At 44.7% G+C, this 15,948-nt stretch overlaps 1 protein-coding gene across 5 annotated transcripts in view; it reads right to left on the reverse strand.

The window, feature by feature from the left end:
* Window positions 1-521: 521 nt before the first annotated feature.
* The window catches only part of DUSP16 (dual specificity phosphatase 16), a 79,947-nt gene continuing 64,520 nt past the window's right edge, over window positions 522-15,948 (reverse strand). For all 5 annotated transcript variants that reach the window (XM_046010944.1, XM_046010945.1, XM_046010940.1 and 2 more), the window contains 3 exons: window positions 11,313-11,472; window positions 6,081-6,204; window positions 522-4,258 (listed from right to left, as the gene is read on the reverse strand). In XM_046010944.1, the coding sequence (XP_045866900.1) occupies window positions 3,082-4,258; window positions 6,081-6,204; window positions 11,313-11,472 (1,461 nt within the window). In that variant the 3' untranslated portion in view covers window positions 522-3,081. The remainder of the gene's footprint in view (window positions 4,259-6,080; window positions 6,205-11,312; window positions 11,473-15,948) is intronic.

The raw sequence follows: 15,948 nt of genomic DNA on the forward strand, positions 1-15,948 counted from the left end.
GTAAAAATGCTTTATTCCTTTGATGAGACTAAGCTACTAGTCTCCTAAATTGTCCTGTGCAGTGTCCTTTATAAGCAGAGGGGTCCTGAAGATGTACATGGCAAGGATGGAGAACAGATCTTTAATGACTATTCCCCATTTTTCCTATGAGAATTATAAAACCATTTACATATGCTGTTAGAATGTGCCATGAACGTGCATCTGGTCTTCTTCCTCCCTATACTTATTCTCGGTTCAGTCAGCAAATATTTACCAAGTGTCTAGGGCTTCCCACTGTAATGTGCATTGGTACAGGCATTGACGAACGAAGGCCAGTGTGGAACCATCAGCCAGCCAAGGAGCTGGTGTTTCGTGGGAAGGACAGCTCATATACTGTATCTGGTGCCCTCACCACTTTATTTTGAGCTAAGTCCCTTTTGCTGTGGGAACAGCGGGACAGGTTCCACCCCTGCCTCTTTCTGCAACTTGGATATTGTTCTTCCCACCAAAAGCTGCAAGGAGAGGTCCTTTTCTCATTTATGTATAAACAGGTACCAGTTTTGATTTTATTTCATATTAACATACATGAACATCAAAATGAGAAATGCACAATTTAACCATTCAACAGCATCTTACTCCAAAAGAACACTATATTCATATTAAACATTTATACAGTCTTTCCACCTCACTTTACAAATGTCAACCACAGTCCAGCCTTTCTCACACAGAAGTCTAGTTTTGCTCTTTAGAAATCACTGTTCAGTGTCCTGCTGGTAGACTCCAGGGTGTGCCCTATGAGCCCCTATGGCAGAGAGCAGCCAGCCTCCCCACGCAGTGGCAGAGCTCGCCCCGGGGCCCCGCAGTCTCCGGCCAGAGAACTGTGTATCTGACATACGCAGTCGAGACCGAAGGCTGTAGGGCAGGACTACCTCGCAGTCACGGGAAGGAAGGGGACCACGGCCAGGAGGAACCCCGAACGATGGAAGTCCCCCCCCCCCCCCCACAACCCTCCTGGGACAGACTTAACACTGGAGCTCTTGCTTTCATTTCTTAAAAATGTTCCACAGTTATGACCAGACTCTGGAGAACAAGTGAGCTCTTCCACGCGTGTTGTATACAGAACACCTCAAAAATTACTCCTTGAGAATGTCTGATTACACCCCAGATTTAAATGTATGTGGAAAAACTAACATCATTTAACAGAACTTTTTCCATACAGGAACACCGAGCTCCCTATGCAGTGTCCTTTCTTCCTGCCTTCATTTTACACCCGGATCACAGCACGTTACCCATGCACGAGCGAGCGGTTCTGTTACGCGCTGCTTGGAATCATCATGAGCAAGTCCATTCTGAATCACATCATTCATTCTGTGCTGGTTTCAGCAGTCATCATAGGAAACATGAAGTCACATCCTAGTCAAAGGACTATCCATTTCTCAAACACAGAAAAACCTGAGATATGAGTCAGCAACTAGCTACACTTACAGTAAAGAAAAATGACAATACCCCCATCCCCCCCAAAAAAAGCTGCTGACATGAATTAAGGCTTCAAAAGAGGACCATACTATAGCTGACAAGACTCAAGCCGGGAAGTTTAAAAGCAGGTATGTACTGATCACTTGTGTACTTGTTCCAATCAACTCCTCTATTTTCAGCTGCCAGGATTGAGTCCATACAGTGATTGTAGGTCAAAGACTGAGAGACCACCTTGGTCCCGCTCCATTCTGATATGTCCTTTCTACTTTAAAAAAAAAAAAAAAAGGCCGGGATACTTTCTGAGAATAGCTTGGCTGTGGCTTCCCACTCCGCTCACAGCAAAAGCCAGCCACCTTCCCCTCACCTTCCTATACTGTTTTATTCAGAACCCTTCTCATTGAACTAGCCTCTCAGTCCTATTAGTAAATTGGAAAGTGTGAGGAAATTACAGAACTACCTCCTTAATCACAGGCTCAGGGGAACAAAACCATTGAGAAAAATGAGTTTCCTGGCTCTCCTTAGTAATTTTAATTCTTTAATCTTTCCAGAGCTTTTCTCCCTTTTGATAGTTTCCTGTAAAAGTCTACCTGTTAGGTTTTTGTAAAAAACCTATCTGTGCAAAGAAACCGAAATGGAAAAAAATCTGCTTTGGCTGAGAACTTGAAGGTGCTGCTGTTCTACCAACCCAAATAAATTCACATCTGGCTTCAACCAAGTTCATCTTTATTTAAAGGATTAACAACCCCATTTGGAACAATTCTTTGATTCACACGGAGGGAGGAAGACTTGTTTAGCCTCCCGACCTACCTTAAATTTACGAGGCCAGGTCTCTGGCTGTTCAATTGAATCCTAGATGGTTCCCCTTCTCTTCGTCAAGCTGAGAAGAAAAAATTAACTACCACCATCCAGGCCCAACTGGAAATTTGTGCAGAGACAGTCTGAATTGGTCTGCAAAGTGTGACTAGCTACCTACCTATTCACAACGCCTACAAGACAGGCTACCGGACTCGGTAGTGGTGAAAGCCCCGACTTTCAGTCTGAGGTACTGGGTTTGCTCTGAAGTCGACCTTGGCAAGGCCTCCAATGGTGTGTGCAGCAGAATGAGGCTCGCGGCACTCGGCTGCCACGTGAGCTTGGGTGTGCGAGTCCGCTTTGGATGGGCTCGTTTCTCTTGCATTTACGGTGAGGTTCTGTCCCTGATGGGGTCTACCCGCCCAAACCACGAGCTGGCTCAGTCTCAGCGCTAAGGTGCACTATGGAGGGGGCTGGACAGGGGCTAGCACGCGAGAGCTCTTGTAGCACAACACGAACATGGGAGGGCATGTCATCCTCCACCACCCAAACTGGACTCAGTAGGAACAAGAGGATGTGCAATGCGCTGCGTACAATATCTCATCTGACGGGGAGGACATCTAGCATCTGCCCGTCCACTCTGGCTGAGAAAGAGCAGCTGCTCTCAAGTGCAGACGCTGAGAGAGTAGCTGTGTTGATCCATCGTTTGCTTTTACACCATAGCTCCATTTTCCAAAAATATATATGTATGTACATATATATATTTCAGATTTACAGGGAATATTTTTGTGAACAAGAAAGTACTATCCATAGAAGCCCGCAGGGTCTTCCTTCTCAGGAGACCTCAATGATTTCCATGCTGCCTGAAAAGCTAGACTGGCTGCCCACTTTGCCCAGTTCTTCCCGTGACCTGTTCTCCGACATGATGCTCTCACCGAATTCCATCTGGCAGCTTCTGCGCTTCAGCTGCTTTTCGAATGGGCTCTCCTCATGCCAGCTCCGCCGGGAATCGGCCCTGTCGCTGGGCTTCTGCCGCCGGCGCACGGAGTAGAGCGGGTCGCCGCAGGTGGGCAGCTGGCTGCAGCTGTAGGCCGAGTAGCCGCCGCTGCCCCCATAGACGGCTGAGGCCGAGCAGAAGCGAGGCGGCTCCGGGCCGAAATACCAGCTGCCAGTCAGGGAAGAGGCAGAAGTGTGGGGAGCCAAGATGTCCGAGTGCCAGCCCTTGAGGCCCAGGCCGGCGGCGGACTTGGCGAGGTGCTGCTGGCTGGCGGACAGGCCAAAGAGGAAGCTGGCGGGGCGGTTGTCCTCCACGCTCCCGCTCCGCTGCAGCGGGGAGAAGAGGGGCCGCGGGGCGGTGCCCCCAGCGCTGGTTCTTCCCGTGTGCAGCCGCTTCCCCGGGCCCTCGGGGGGCCTGGCTGGCTGAGGCTTCTCGGGGAGGCTGGCTTCCTCCTTGTCCGGGCTGCTCTCGGGGGTCTGCTCTGACACTTCCTCCACCGGAGAGAACTGGCAGAGCTTGGCGGCCCCCTCCAGACTCGCAGAAGGCTTGTAGTATTCCAAAGCCTCTTCTGAGGACGGGAAACCGTGCAAGGACGCCGCCACGCTGGCCGAGTACGAAAGGGATTTGATGTCCAGAGAGAAGGAGCGCTTGAGCTTACTGCTGTCCTCTCGCTTGCCAGAGGGCAGGTGGAGGCCACTGAGTGCCTGCACCAGGGGGCCGTCCTCCAGCAGCGATGGCTGCGGGCTAGGCGCGCCGGTGGGATGTGCAGGCCACTGACCCGCCGCCTCAGAGGGAGCGCAGTTGGCACAGGGTGGGCTGAGGCCCGGCTCATGCTTCTGTGCACCTTCGGAGACTGCAGGGATGGCTTCATGGGGCTTCTCCAGGTGCAGCAGCTTGAGTTTGCTCTTCGGCCCTGATGCACCGGTCTGGTTCTTGATCTTCTTCTCATAGTCTAGGAGCTGGCCCAGAAAATTGAAGTTTGGAGATATAGTAGGTCTTTTTTCTTTCACAAATCTGTGAAGAGAGCAAAGGCACAAAAATCGTAAATTTTGCAGCTGCACTTTATCTTTAAAATAGCTAGAAGATAGACTATTAAGTAAAAGGGAATTATTAGAGCCTCCAAGATACCTATGGGAAGATGACTGGTATGAAAGTTCAGGGAGACATACATATCCCTGGAGCATGCTAGAAAGACAGGGGCCAGGCCCCCAAAGCTCTAGTTTCAGCCTTCTTCTTTTCAAGGACCCACAGTTTCCAATGCAACCGACAAGCGAAGTTTCTGTGCTAACCACCCCCGCCCCAACCCCAGTGCTGGTGCCGCCGGCAGAAGTACAGAGTGACAGCCACTCTCCAGCTTTCCCTGTATCGTGCCTTCTCAAAGTCCCCACGGTCACTTCCTCAGGACCTTGCATGTTTTAATTAATGACAAGAAAAGCGGTTATCAGGTGACCAGAGCACACACTCGAGTTCCTTCTGTCTTCAGCATGACAGAATCATCAGCTCTCGGGTGACTCTGTGTGCTAAGCACTGGGCTACTGCATTAGACAGAGTATTATCTCATTCAGTCCCCAAAACTACCCATGTCAGGGGGGTATGTTATCCCATCAAATAGGGACACAAAGTCCTTAAGTGACTTGCCTAGAATCACACAGCTGGGATTCAAAACCAGGCCTAATGTCTGGGTCCATTTTTATAACCACTGTGTTAAAAAGAATCATCAAGGGGTAAAAACTAGTAATAAATAGCTTTTATGTTTAATTGTGGAAACAGACTCTTAGACAAATTCATTGGCTACTGACCTTCACAGACACCCTGCCAAAGATGCAGGAGTGAAACCACACTGAGGATTTGTATTTGAATACAGATAGAGGAAAATCACAAGCTCCTTGTAAATCAAGTAACCTAAAGCAAATTGAGGTCAGAAAGAACTGGCCCCACCGTAACAAATATAAACGTAGGGTCCTCGTAATAAGACTTGGTAACGTGACAGAAGAGTGCCTTTCCTTCCGCTTCCAAAACGGTGCCAGAAGCCCTGTGGGGAGAACAGCCTGACTGGGGGACGAGGGCACTGACGGAAGACCAAGGTAGGACCCTTCTCCTCTAGGCTCGCTCCTCGAATGAGAAGCTGCTCGGGTAGCACATTTTCCAGATCTTCCAATGTGAGGAAAAAAGCCCAACTGTTACAACAGGGCTGCTTCCTGCACCCTATGTACTGGCTCTCTATCACACGGAAACTCCCCACCGCTACCCGCTAAGCGCACAGGGGCTCCCGATTCACCCAGGGCACAAACCCCAGTCCTGTGTGCGCTTGCCACTTGCCTGCCCTCCACTTGGCCCAAGGGTGGGGAGAGCGATCCAGTCAAAATGCAGACTCTGGGCAACTCTAGAATGTAGGACATTGGACTCGGTAAACGTATTTTGACAATTACTCACTCTCAGGCTTTTTCTTTACAGTGATGGAGGCACAAAGCTTGAAGCAGGAGGAGGAATTCTGTAACGGGTAATCTGCTGGAGTTTTTTTCCCTCAGATATACTTCTCCAGTTAGGAAAAGATAAAAACTCACTTAACAGGATGGTGTTCTGTTTAGATTTATTGTTCCTGAAAATTAGAAAGTAGCTGAAGATGAACCCAACATGAGTTTGGGTGGAATTCATGCTAATTTATACAAGTGCATTCTTCTCTGGTCTTTGAAAAACCATTTAAAAATCCAGTCACCTGTATGGCATGTAACTAAAATAGTCCTGATTTGCTTTAATTTGGTTACACGCCCTCCTCTCCCTTCACACTTCAGGTCAAATGAAAAGCCTGTCGCATAAGACGTATTCTGGCCCTCACCTGTAAGCTTCATCTAAGGACATGTCCATCCTCTTCATGATGTAGGCGATGGCAATAGTGGCCGAGCGGGAGATGCCGGCTAAGCAGTGCACCAGGACGCGCCCATTGGAGGCCTTGGCTTTCTCTGCAGGAGTCAAATTCAAAAAGGGTCACTAAGAACAACTATGGTCAACGGTGAGATCTTGCTGCCAGGTACTTCCTTTCATCTAATAACTTCGAGTAATTCCCATCTACTTACATATTGTTCCTTTCAATAGTTTCTTAGGGAGATAAAAGGAAGATCACTTCACCGTTTACATACGGGACAGCAAAGGGCCAGACGTGTTAGTAAGCACTGAGTCCCCTAACTCAAGCTCGCCTCTTACTCGGTACCTTTCCCAATGGGTTTTTTACATTATTTTTATTTTAATAACTTTCCCTGGCTATACATCCTACATTATGATGACATGATTCTACTTTTTTAGTGTGGAAAATTTCAGAATGCAGAGAAGCATAAAGAAAATAACTTTACCCAGTTGTCTGACACTACACCTTCTTTCTAGTTAGGTAAGAGATACTATACTTTTTTCTAGTTTTGAGATATAACTGACATATAACATTGTATTTCAGTATAATGTTTTGCTACATATAAGAGGTATGAAATTTTAAAAATTTAACATGTAAACATATGTGACATACATTACCAATTTAAAGATCAGGAGGGTGGGGAGGGAGAGGACTTTCACCATATCGCATCAGAATGCAAAAAGATGCCAGGTCAGGGTACTTTTAAAATCCTGACTCATAGAACCTATCTTCCTATAGTTTAGACTTTTCTGTATGTCAGAAAGTGGCTCAACTTTATTTGCTGAATTTAAAAAGAAAACCATGTGTATGCTATGAATCAGGTTTTCCCTTTACGAGGACCAAGGGAACTTGAACCTTTCCTGGATATCCAGGAGTTCCTGACTGCATCATGTCTGTTCCCTACAACAGGGTAGGTGGGACTTTTGGACACTTAGAACCAAGAACATTCAGCCCCACAGTGCTGCCATCTCTCCCTGTGGAGGGGCTTCGGAAGCTACCTGTGGGAGTAAGTGAAGTTGCCCAGGCTGCCTGGAACCTGCTAACATGTCAGCCAGCACTAGGACTGCCTCACTTCGGAACAATGACACGCGCGCTTACCTATGAGCCGCGGCCGTGGAGCTCGATTCTCCCCTTTTCGCTCTTGTGTTAGCTGACACCACCAAAAGTTGCCAAACCTTATGTCAAAATTCTTGTAATTCACAGATCTCCTGGGACTCTGCTCTGGCAGCTAAATAGTAATATAAGGCCTCTCCAGTCTCCCCACTTCTGTTATAGACATTACAAACTCCTAATGTATGTGATTATTCATGATGTACAAAACACATAGGACTTTTGGATAGTATATAAATAATCAGCTTTTCTCTAGATAGTGAAATCAAACATAATGAAGTAGTAACAAATGAATATAAATTCTTGAGACAAATAAATATGTACTATACACCATGATAATATATAAACCTATGTACATCAAGTCCCATGCCTTCCTGGGCCTCTACTGTTCTCTCCCTTGTCTCAACTACACAGTCCTCAGCCTGTACTAATCTTAGTATTTCCACTTTTACCTAGGCTGCTAAGAAGCTCAAAGCTGAGTCTTTCGCTCAATTTCAATAGGGAACTGTAATTCAGATTTTATTGTACTTTTCTAGCCCCGTATTACTTGGTTCTTGCCCTTTGATCCTATTTTAATGTGTATGTGTGTAATGTGTGTTTTTTTATCCTAGTCTCATACTGTAAGCTGCTTTAAATTCTTATTGGAAGTAGGCTGGATTTTAATTTTTTTAATTTTATTTATTTAGCTAGTTAGAAAGTGTGTGTGTGCACTCAAGTGGGGAAGTAGGGAGGTGGAGAGCTGGAGGGGAGGTCAGGGGTGGGGGAGAGAGAGAGACAGAATCTTAAGCAGGCTCCATGCTCAGTGTGGAGCCTGACATGGGGCTCGATCTCACAACCCTGAGATCATGACCTGAGCCGAAATCAAGAATCAGATGCTTAATGACTGAGCCACCCAAGCGCTCCTCAAAAATTTTTTTAAATGTGACAATATTCTCTCAATTATTTACAACAGTTATCTCAAAACAAGACTATAAGGACCTAGAAGGATCTTGCTTCTAATTACCTCAGAAGGCTTCACACTGGGCATATATTATGCACCCAGTAAATACTGGCTAGCTGACTCATACATACCTTAAAAAGCAATCTTTATAGAAAATGTGAAAAGAGTTGGAAGGAAATAAAATGATGATAACAGATATGTTAGGATGTTGAGGTTATAGGTTTCCTTTTCTGTTTTTCAGATATTCTGCATTGTACTTACATTGCTTTTACAATCACAACCTTCTGAGGATGTATTTTAGAAATCTAACTGAGGGGTACCTATGTGGCTCAGTCGGTTAAGCATCTGACTCTTGATTTCAGCTCAGGTCGTCATCGGATCAAGCCCCATGGGCTCAGCGGGGAGTCTGCTTGGGATTCTCTCTCTCCCTTTGCCGCACCCCTTCCCACCCTGTGCATGCTCTAATAAATACATAAATCTTAAAAAAAATTTCTAACTGAAAAGGATTACACTGGATTGGAGTTCGGCTCTTGACAGAAATGAGTCCTAAAGGGAGGCTTAAAGCAAAGGAAGTCACACACACGGGGACCTGGCAGAGAGAAGGGAAAGGTGTGCTGGGTGGCCATGCAGGAGGACCCAATAGGCCGCTCAGCCAACAGTCCACCAGGGCCACTGCACATGCGCCATGGGGTGGGGTGGGCGGAGCAGGGGGTTTCTAGAAAGAAGGTTTCAAAGGTGGGGAGTAGGGGCTGGAGGGCCGGGAATGTCAGGCTAAGGATTGAAGGTTGCTGAAGAGGGGGCAGCAAAAGCACGGTTGGTGACAACTGGAAAGAAGAAAAGCAGGCTGTTACTATAGCAGCTCAGGAATAAAAATCGATATCAAAAAAGGGCAGAGAGAATAACAAATGAGTAAAGGGGAGCCAGTGAGGATGAGACTTATAAAGGCTAAAAATAAAGAAGCAATCATTGTGCTTACAGAGGACAGCTCTAAGAAAAAAAACTCAAAAGAACTTCTCAGGGGATCATTTGTACAACTGCTATTTAGTAAGACCAGTTATGAGGACAAGGTATTCTCCATCTGTTACTTACTTTAATAGTCACAACTCCCCTCTAAGTACATATACTATCTTTCATTTCCAGTTCAGGAAGCTGAGAAGCTTACACCAATCACTTAACTAGTAACCAAGGAAGGCAGGACCCAAATACAATTTGGCTCCAAAGTACATGCCCTGAGTCACCTCCCTGTAGGGCCCACATGCAAACTCAGGATGCGGGGCGGGAGCCGAGGGCAGGGTGAGGAGGGAGAGTGCCAGAGGAGCAGCCAGCCAGGACCGGGCACCTCGAGAGTGTCCCACAGTCCCAGGCAACCCCAGCTCACTGCTGCCCATAGGAACTAAAAATAAAGACAAAACTCCATGAACATTTGAGTCCTCCCAACAAACCCAGAAATTTGTTGAAATTTACCTCAATAATAAACAGACAAAACCCCCACAAGCCTGCAAGTCACTCAGCCCTGTTAAGGGGGCAGTTTTCCCACTGTGCACCCTGCCAGGACTGACCACGGCGGAGAGCACGGTGGAGCCCAGCAACCACTGTGACCATGCGCCAGACTCCGGAGGGTTCACACTGAATTACCGGGGTGTGGGGAGCAATGGCCCTAGTAAATAGGGCTGAGCAAGTGAAATACTGGGAAGTATAAATATTTTCAGATATTACTAATAAATTAGAATACGTATTTGGGTGTGCTTAACCAAGCTGGAACATGGTAAATTCCTTCTGTCTGAACTAAGTGGCAGGATGACCCCAAGGTCTACCAGGAAAGAAGCAAGCAAGCTGGGACAGAGTTACTTGTTTTCTCTTTTCTGCTAACCCTCCCAAAGCTTGAACACTGAGATGAGGTCTCTTCTAAATAGATCCTGAAACTGCACTTTTAGCTGAGATTAGAGCCAAATGTCTCTGGATTGACATGACAATCAATAGGAACATTAACTTTAAGTGTTACCTTCTACATAGGCAAAAACAAGGATATACTGAATACTTTCTAAAAATACAGCGGTGGGGCTGATTCATTTGGGAGTTTTATTTGTGAATACTATAAAGTGAATTATCTAAGCCATTTATCTTCTGATGTTTCAAAGAATGCATCCTAGTTAAAGAGGAAAACTTGGCAATCTGGAATCTTGAAGGGGTGGGGGGGGAAGGAGAACTGTTTTTGGAATTACTGAAAGTTCCAAAAGCATTATCTAGAAATTCCTCTCTCAGATGAAAGGTATAGTTGAGGGGCTTAATGTACATAATTTCAGATTTTAAAGGGAACCAGTTCTTAATTACAGTAACAAATTCAGAGTATTTAATTCGGAGTGCTCAAGCTTATGTGACTAGAGGAAGAAAACATCACCAACTTCTCACATGGAACATCAGGAGCAAAGGGGCTCCTCATGCTGGTCGAGAGCAAACATGGGTCTCCCCTGTTCAGCCACTCGTCACTAAAACTGCATTTCAAATACATATCACCAGTTTCCCAGACCAGACCTGATCCTGAGGCACCAAAACGTCACCAAGCACCAGGACTGAAAGGCCCGCAAGCAGAACACAGCACAGGACGGGATCAGGGAGTTTTTCTAGATCCCCTACTACTTGAAATTATTGGCACTTGGACTGAGGCTTACAAGTTTCGTGACATAAGGATGGGATTTGTTTTCACAGGATTTGACTTTTCTCTGGGGAGAACACAGCAGCAAGGTGAAACCAGTTTAAGGAATGCCACCAAAGCTTCCAAGAGTCATTTATGGGATCTGAAAAAATGGCTAAAGTTTAATCCCAGAAGTTTAACTGATTTTCAAACACTTGCCAGCATAATCACAGATCTCATCAGGATCAACCTCGTAGTATTCAGGAAGCCAGAATGTCACAAGGCAGTCCCTCAGCAACAGCATGGCACACATGTCACCTTGGCCACTGAGTAAGACAAGCAGCAGCATGTGTTGTTCCTAGACTTAAGGAATCTCTGAAATAGGCTCCTTTCCTCTAAAGACAAAAAAGGGAAGGAAGGGGTACACCTGTATATGAGACTATACATAACCCAGAGGACTTGTAATACTACTGGAGCTACTTACCAATGAAATCTACTGATTTGTCCAACCACGGCAAAATTTTCTCACAAAAGCTGTCATTCACAGGCACTCGCAGGAAATGAGACTCAGGGATAAAGTCGGGCTTAGGACAGGTATTGCTGGCATTTAACACGTAACTAATCCCATTCTGTTGCATCAGCTCCTGTGGAGGGAGAGAGCGATTAAAGTGATCAACACACCAGCGCAATCATTTTGGAAGAGTGAAGTTTAATGATAGGAATTACTGGTTTCCTTGAAATCGGTATTAATTCAATCAGTGAAATCCAAAAACGTAGCACAGTGGCATTTAGTTTAAGGCAGAATTGTTTTTAAGAGCAAAGAAAGGCTGTTTAAAATAGCATGCTTAAAGGGATGCATGCCTGCCTGGCTTAGAGACTGTGCGTCTGACACTTGGTTTCAGCTGAAGGAAGTCATGATCTTGTGGGTCATGAGATCGAGCCCAGTGTTGGGGTCCACGATCATCAGGGAGTCTGCTTATTCCCTCTGCCTGTCCCCCAATTCTCTTACATGCACAGGCACGCCATCTCTCTCTCTCAAGTAAACCTTTAAAATAAAATAGTATGCTTGAAGATCACATATCATTAATATAATCAGCTCTCTTGTCTTCATTACTGAGAAAGAAGTGGAAGAATACGAAATAAAACCAGGACAGTTTACTATGACTTTACAGAGTATAGGTATACACAACAAGAACATTTTCTTCCCAAATGGAACATGCTTGTTGTTCTCAAAGATAAAGTCCTAGGCAGTCTTGTCGCTCTGAATTTATTGCCATTGCTTTGTCAGCTCTACATGTTGACGACTTTTAAATATACATTCTCTTTAATTTCCAACCCGTCTTTCCAACTACCTCCTGGGTATCTCTGTTTGCATGTTCCTCAGGCCCTTCAAACTCAAAATGTCAGAAACTCAACACATTATCTCTCTGGGCCCCAAAGTCCCATTTCCTCTCTGTCACCAGAAATTGGTTTATGGTAATACCATCTACCCAGACACCTGAGCTAGAAAAGATGATCAAGTCATCTGTTTTCCTTCACAACCCCCATCCACATAGTTGCCAGATCCTTTTGGTATCCACCTCCCATTTGTCCTCTCCTCTCTGTTCCCTGCTGCTCCTTGGCCAGTGGGCAGCCACAACAACAAAGGAGCCACCAGGGAGCTCTTGGAAGTTTGTGGTGTTTCATCTCTAAACCATGAGCAAAAACCAGAGTAATCTTTCTCATAATCAAACATGGGCTAAGTGCTTTGCCCACACTTCAATGTCACCGTGTCACTGCCTGCTCCTATCCAAATCCCCCAACGTCACATGTGCACCCACCCTTCCATGCTGCGGTTCAAGCCACTCCTGTGCTTTGGAGGCCCTGCTCCTCTTCCTGGTCACTCTCATCCACTTCTCTGGCTTTGATGAAGTTAACCCTCCTGTGCACTCCTTCCACTGACGCATAACTCACCATTCTACTCCCTGCCCTTCCGAAGCACTTTGCTCAGAGTGCACTGCTGTTCTGAGCAGCTAATGCTGGCCTCTCCTAGCAAGGAGTGAGGGAGCGAGATCTGGGACTGGCTCGCACTTGTTTTCCTACCTTCAGCACCAGGTACACAGTGGCACTCAATACATGTTTTTTCAACCAAAACCCTGTCCACTATTTCCCAGGCAAGCCCCCACAACCCCACTTCCTGTAGTTCAAAATGTTCTAAGCCTGAAATAATTCTCTTTTAAGCAACTCTGGTCATTTCTTGGAATGGTACCTCCTCTACAAATGTTTTCCAACTACCTGAAAGACAGTTGGTCATTTTCTTCCTATTTTCTCTCCTGAAATATGCCAATTCCCTAAACCTCTTCATTTACCATATAAGGCACAATAAGTATATTTACACAAAGGTAGACTCAATAAATCCAAGCCATGTATGCAACCCTCTCTCAACTGTGAGATGATAATGTCAAGAAACAGTTTTGGGAACCAGGTGAGTTTCCTGGAGTGACCGACTGACCCTGGCGCAGTGCCCCAGTCTTCTCATGCTTTCATGTGCTTCTGGTGGGTTCACAATCAGGTTGTGAAGATCTTAATGGTGTTTATTACAACTTTTCAACTTTTGTACATGTAGCAAAGGTCACATTTGTTTTTCCATGCTGAGATTACTGCCGCTTGATCAACCGCAGTATCTCTCATGTAAAATGGCAATGGGTCCCTCTGGAGTTAAGAAGCCTTTCAAGCCTTTCTTGTCAATGGTCCTTAAATGAATTATTTTATAGGTCCTTCTCCTATCCATCAACAGGACTACAGACTTATTAAAAGTGAAAGGAGATAGTTACATCACTTTCTAGTCATGAAGACCTAGAAGTTTCAGAAGATAACAGGCAGTTCTCCCTATGGACAAAACATGTTACAAGTCTATAGTGACTGTCAAATTTGATTTCCCCATAGAAAGAGTGTAACAATGTATGCTTTTGACAAGTAGCTTCATAACCTACAGTTCATAGAAATGGCCACTGAACCTAAATTCAATCAAAAAATATTTGTTGAGCACCTTTGCTAGAGGCTTATTAATAATATAATTATATTATGGTACATAATACATATTAATAAAATATCTACCAGAATAATATTTAGCGGTTAATGAATCCCTACTATTTCCAAGTACTGTGCTGAACATTTAAATAGACAATCTCTTGAGGATGTGGAGAAGGGGGAGCCCTCCTACACTGCTGGTGAGAATGCTGACTGGGGCAGCCATTCTGGAAAACAGTATGGAGTCTCCTCACAAAGTTAAAACTAGAACTATGATCCAGTAATTGCATTACTGGGTATTTACCCAAATAACACAAGAACACTAATTCAAAGGCACACATGCATCCTATTTTATAGCAGCATTATTTACAATAGCCAAATTATGGAAATAGCCCAAGTGTCCATGGATAGATGAAAGGATAAAGAAGATCACACACACCCACAGAGAAATACTATTGGGCCATAAAAAAAATGAAATCTTGCCATTTGCAATGACATGGATGGAGCTAGCTTAGCACATAACGCTAAATGATATAAGTCAGAGAAAGATAAATGCCATGATTTCAACTTCTATGTGTAATCTACAAAACAAGGGAAGAAAAAGACAAAGCAAGAAACAAACTCTTAACTCCAGAGCACACCCTGTGGTTACCAGAGAGGAGTGAGTGGGGGATGAGGGAAACAGGTGATGGGGATGAAGGAGTGCACTTGTGATGAGCCCGGTGACAAAGGGAAGTGCTGAGTCACTACAGCACACAGCTGGAAGTGACAGAATGATGCGTGTTAATGATGCTGGAATTAAAAACTTAAATACACAGACGGTCTCACTTAATCCTCACAACCACCCTCTACCGTGGGTACTATTATTATCCTCATTTTAAAAATGGGGAAACTGAGGTTTGGGAAGGCTGAATGTTTGCCAAGTCACACAGATAGCAAGTGATCTAGAGTCAAGATTCATATCCAAGTACATTTGTCTCCAGAATCCGTCCTGAGTCGTCATGCTCTCATGCAAGTTGGATGGAGCAACAAGGTAACTAGCCTACATACACACATTCTTTTTAACTAAATGAAGCAATATAAAGTTTAACTTCATTCTTTATGCCCTTTTCAACTATCACTAATAAATTAGAAAGTTAAAGGGCACCACTCTTGCTGTGAGCTTCTGTGAGGAGGCTTTCCGAGCGACTCAGGGCACACGAGGAGGTGTTTCTGTCACCCTCTGGTTTCCCTTACTGTCCTGGCTGCTACAGCCCTGGGCATCACGGTGCTGGCCTCCGGGGCCACGTTGACACCAGTGTCTACCATGAGCAGCGAGCCCCCAGCGCAGCAACCCTTGACTCTGGACATAGCAGACACATGAAAAGGACACCCTTCGATAATCCAAGCTCACAAAGCTGTTGTAGTTCACAGAAGTATTTTTCACTTATAAAACAATATACCATAATAGATGCATTTAAGTAGTGCTGCTTTTTTTCTCAAAGGTTTTTGGTGGAGGGCAGTAATGTCTGTACCCAATGTGGGGCTTGAACTCATGACCCTGAGATCAAGAGTCGCATGCTCTTCTGAGCCAGTCCAGTGCCATAGCAGTTTTACTTTAAACAACTGGCAAAAGAGGGAAAGGGGAACCAGACATTAATGTATTAAAACTCAGTGATGGTAAAATAAACACGAAATGAGAAAAAAGGAAATGATCTCAATGATAAATATAACTTGATTTATTAACATTTTACTGCAAAAAAAATCAACTTAAATCAATTATCAGTTATAAGATAGGACTTGATAAACACGGCCAATTTTAAAATCAAAGAGGCAAACAAAAAAATCCTAAAATGTTACCATGTAAAATTTAAATATGATTTGGCTGCTAAATTAAATACAATACATAATCTGGATTGGCAGGTACACATCAGTGAAAAAGTTAAAAGAGGAAATCATTAAAAATGATACATTACACTTGAAACATTTCATTTTCATTTAAAACAAATACATGAATTCACTAATTTCTGGTGCAGAACCGTGTTTTTGTTTGTTTGCTTCATTTTTTGGTAGGAGTTAGCTGACTGGCGTTCTTAAGCAAATCACAACCAAATGCATCTACTACTTAGAGT

This window comes from Meles meles, chromosome 7 (genome assembly GCF_922984935.1).
Source record: "Meles meles chromosome 7, mMelMel3.1 paternal haplotype, whole genome shotgun sequence".
In the NCBI taxonomy this organism is placed as follows: domain Eukaryota; kingdom Metazoa; phylum Chordata; class Mammalia; order Carnivora; family Mustelidae; genus Meles; species Meles meles.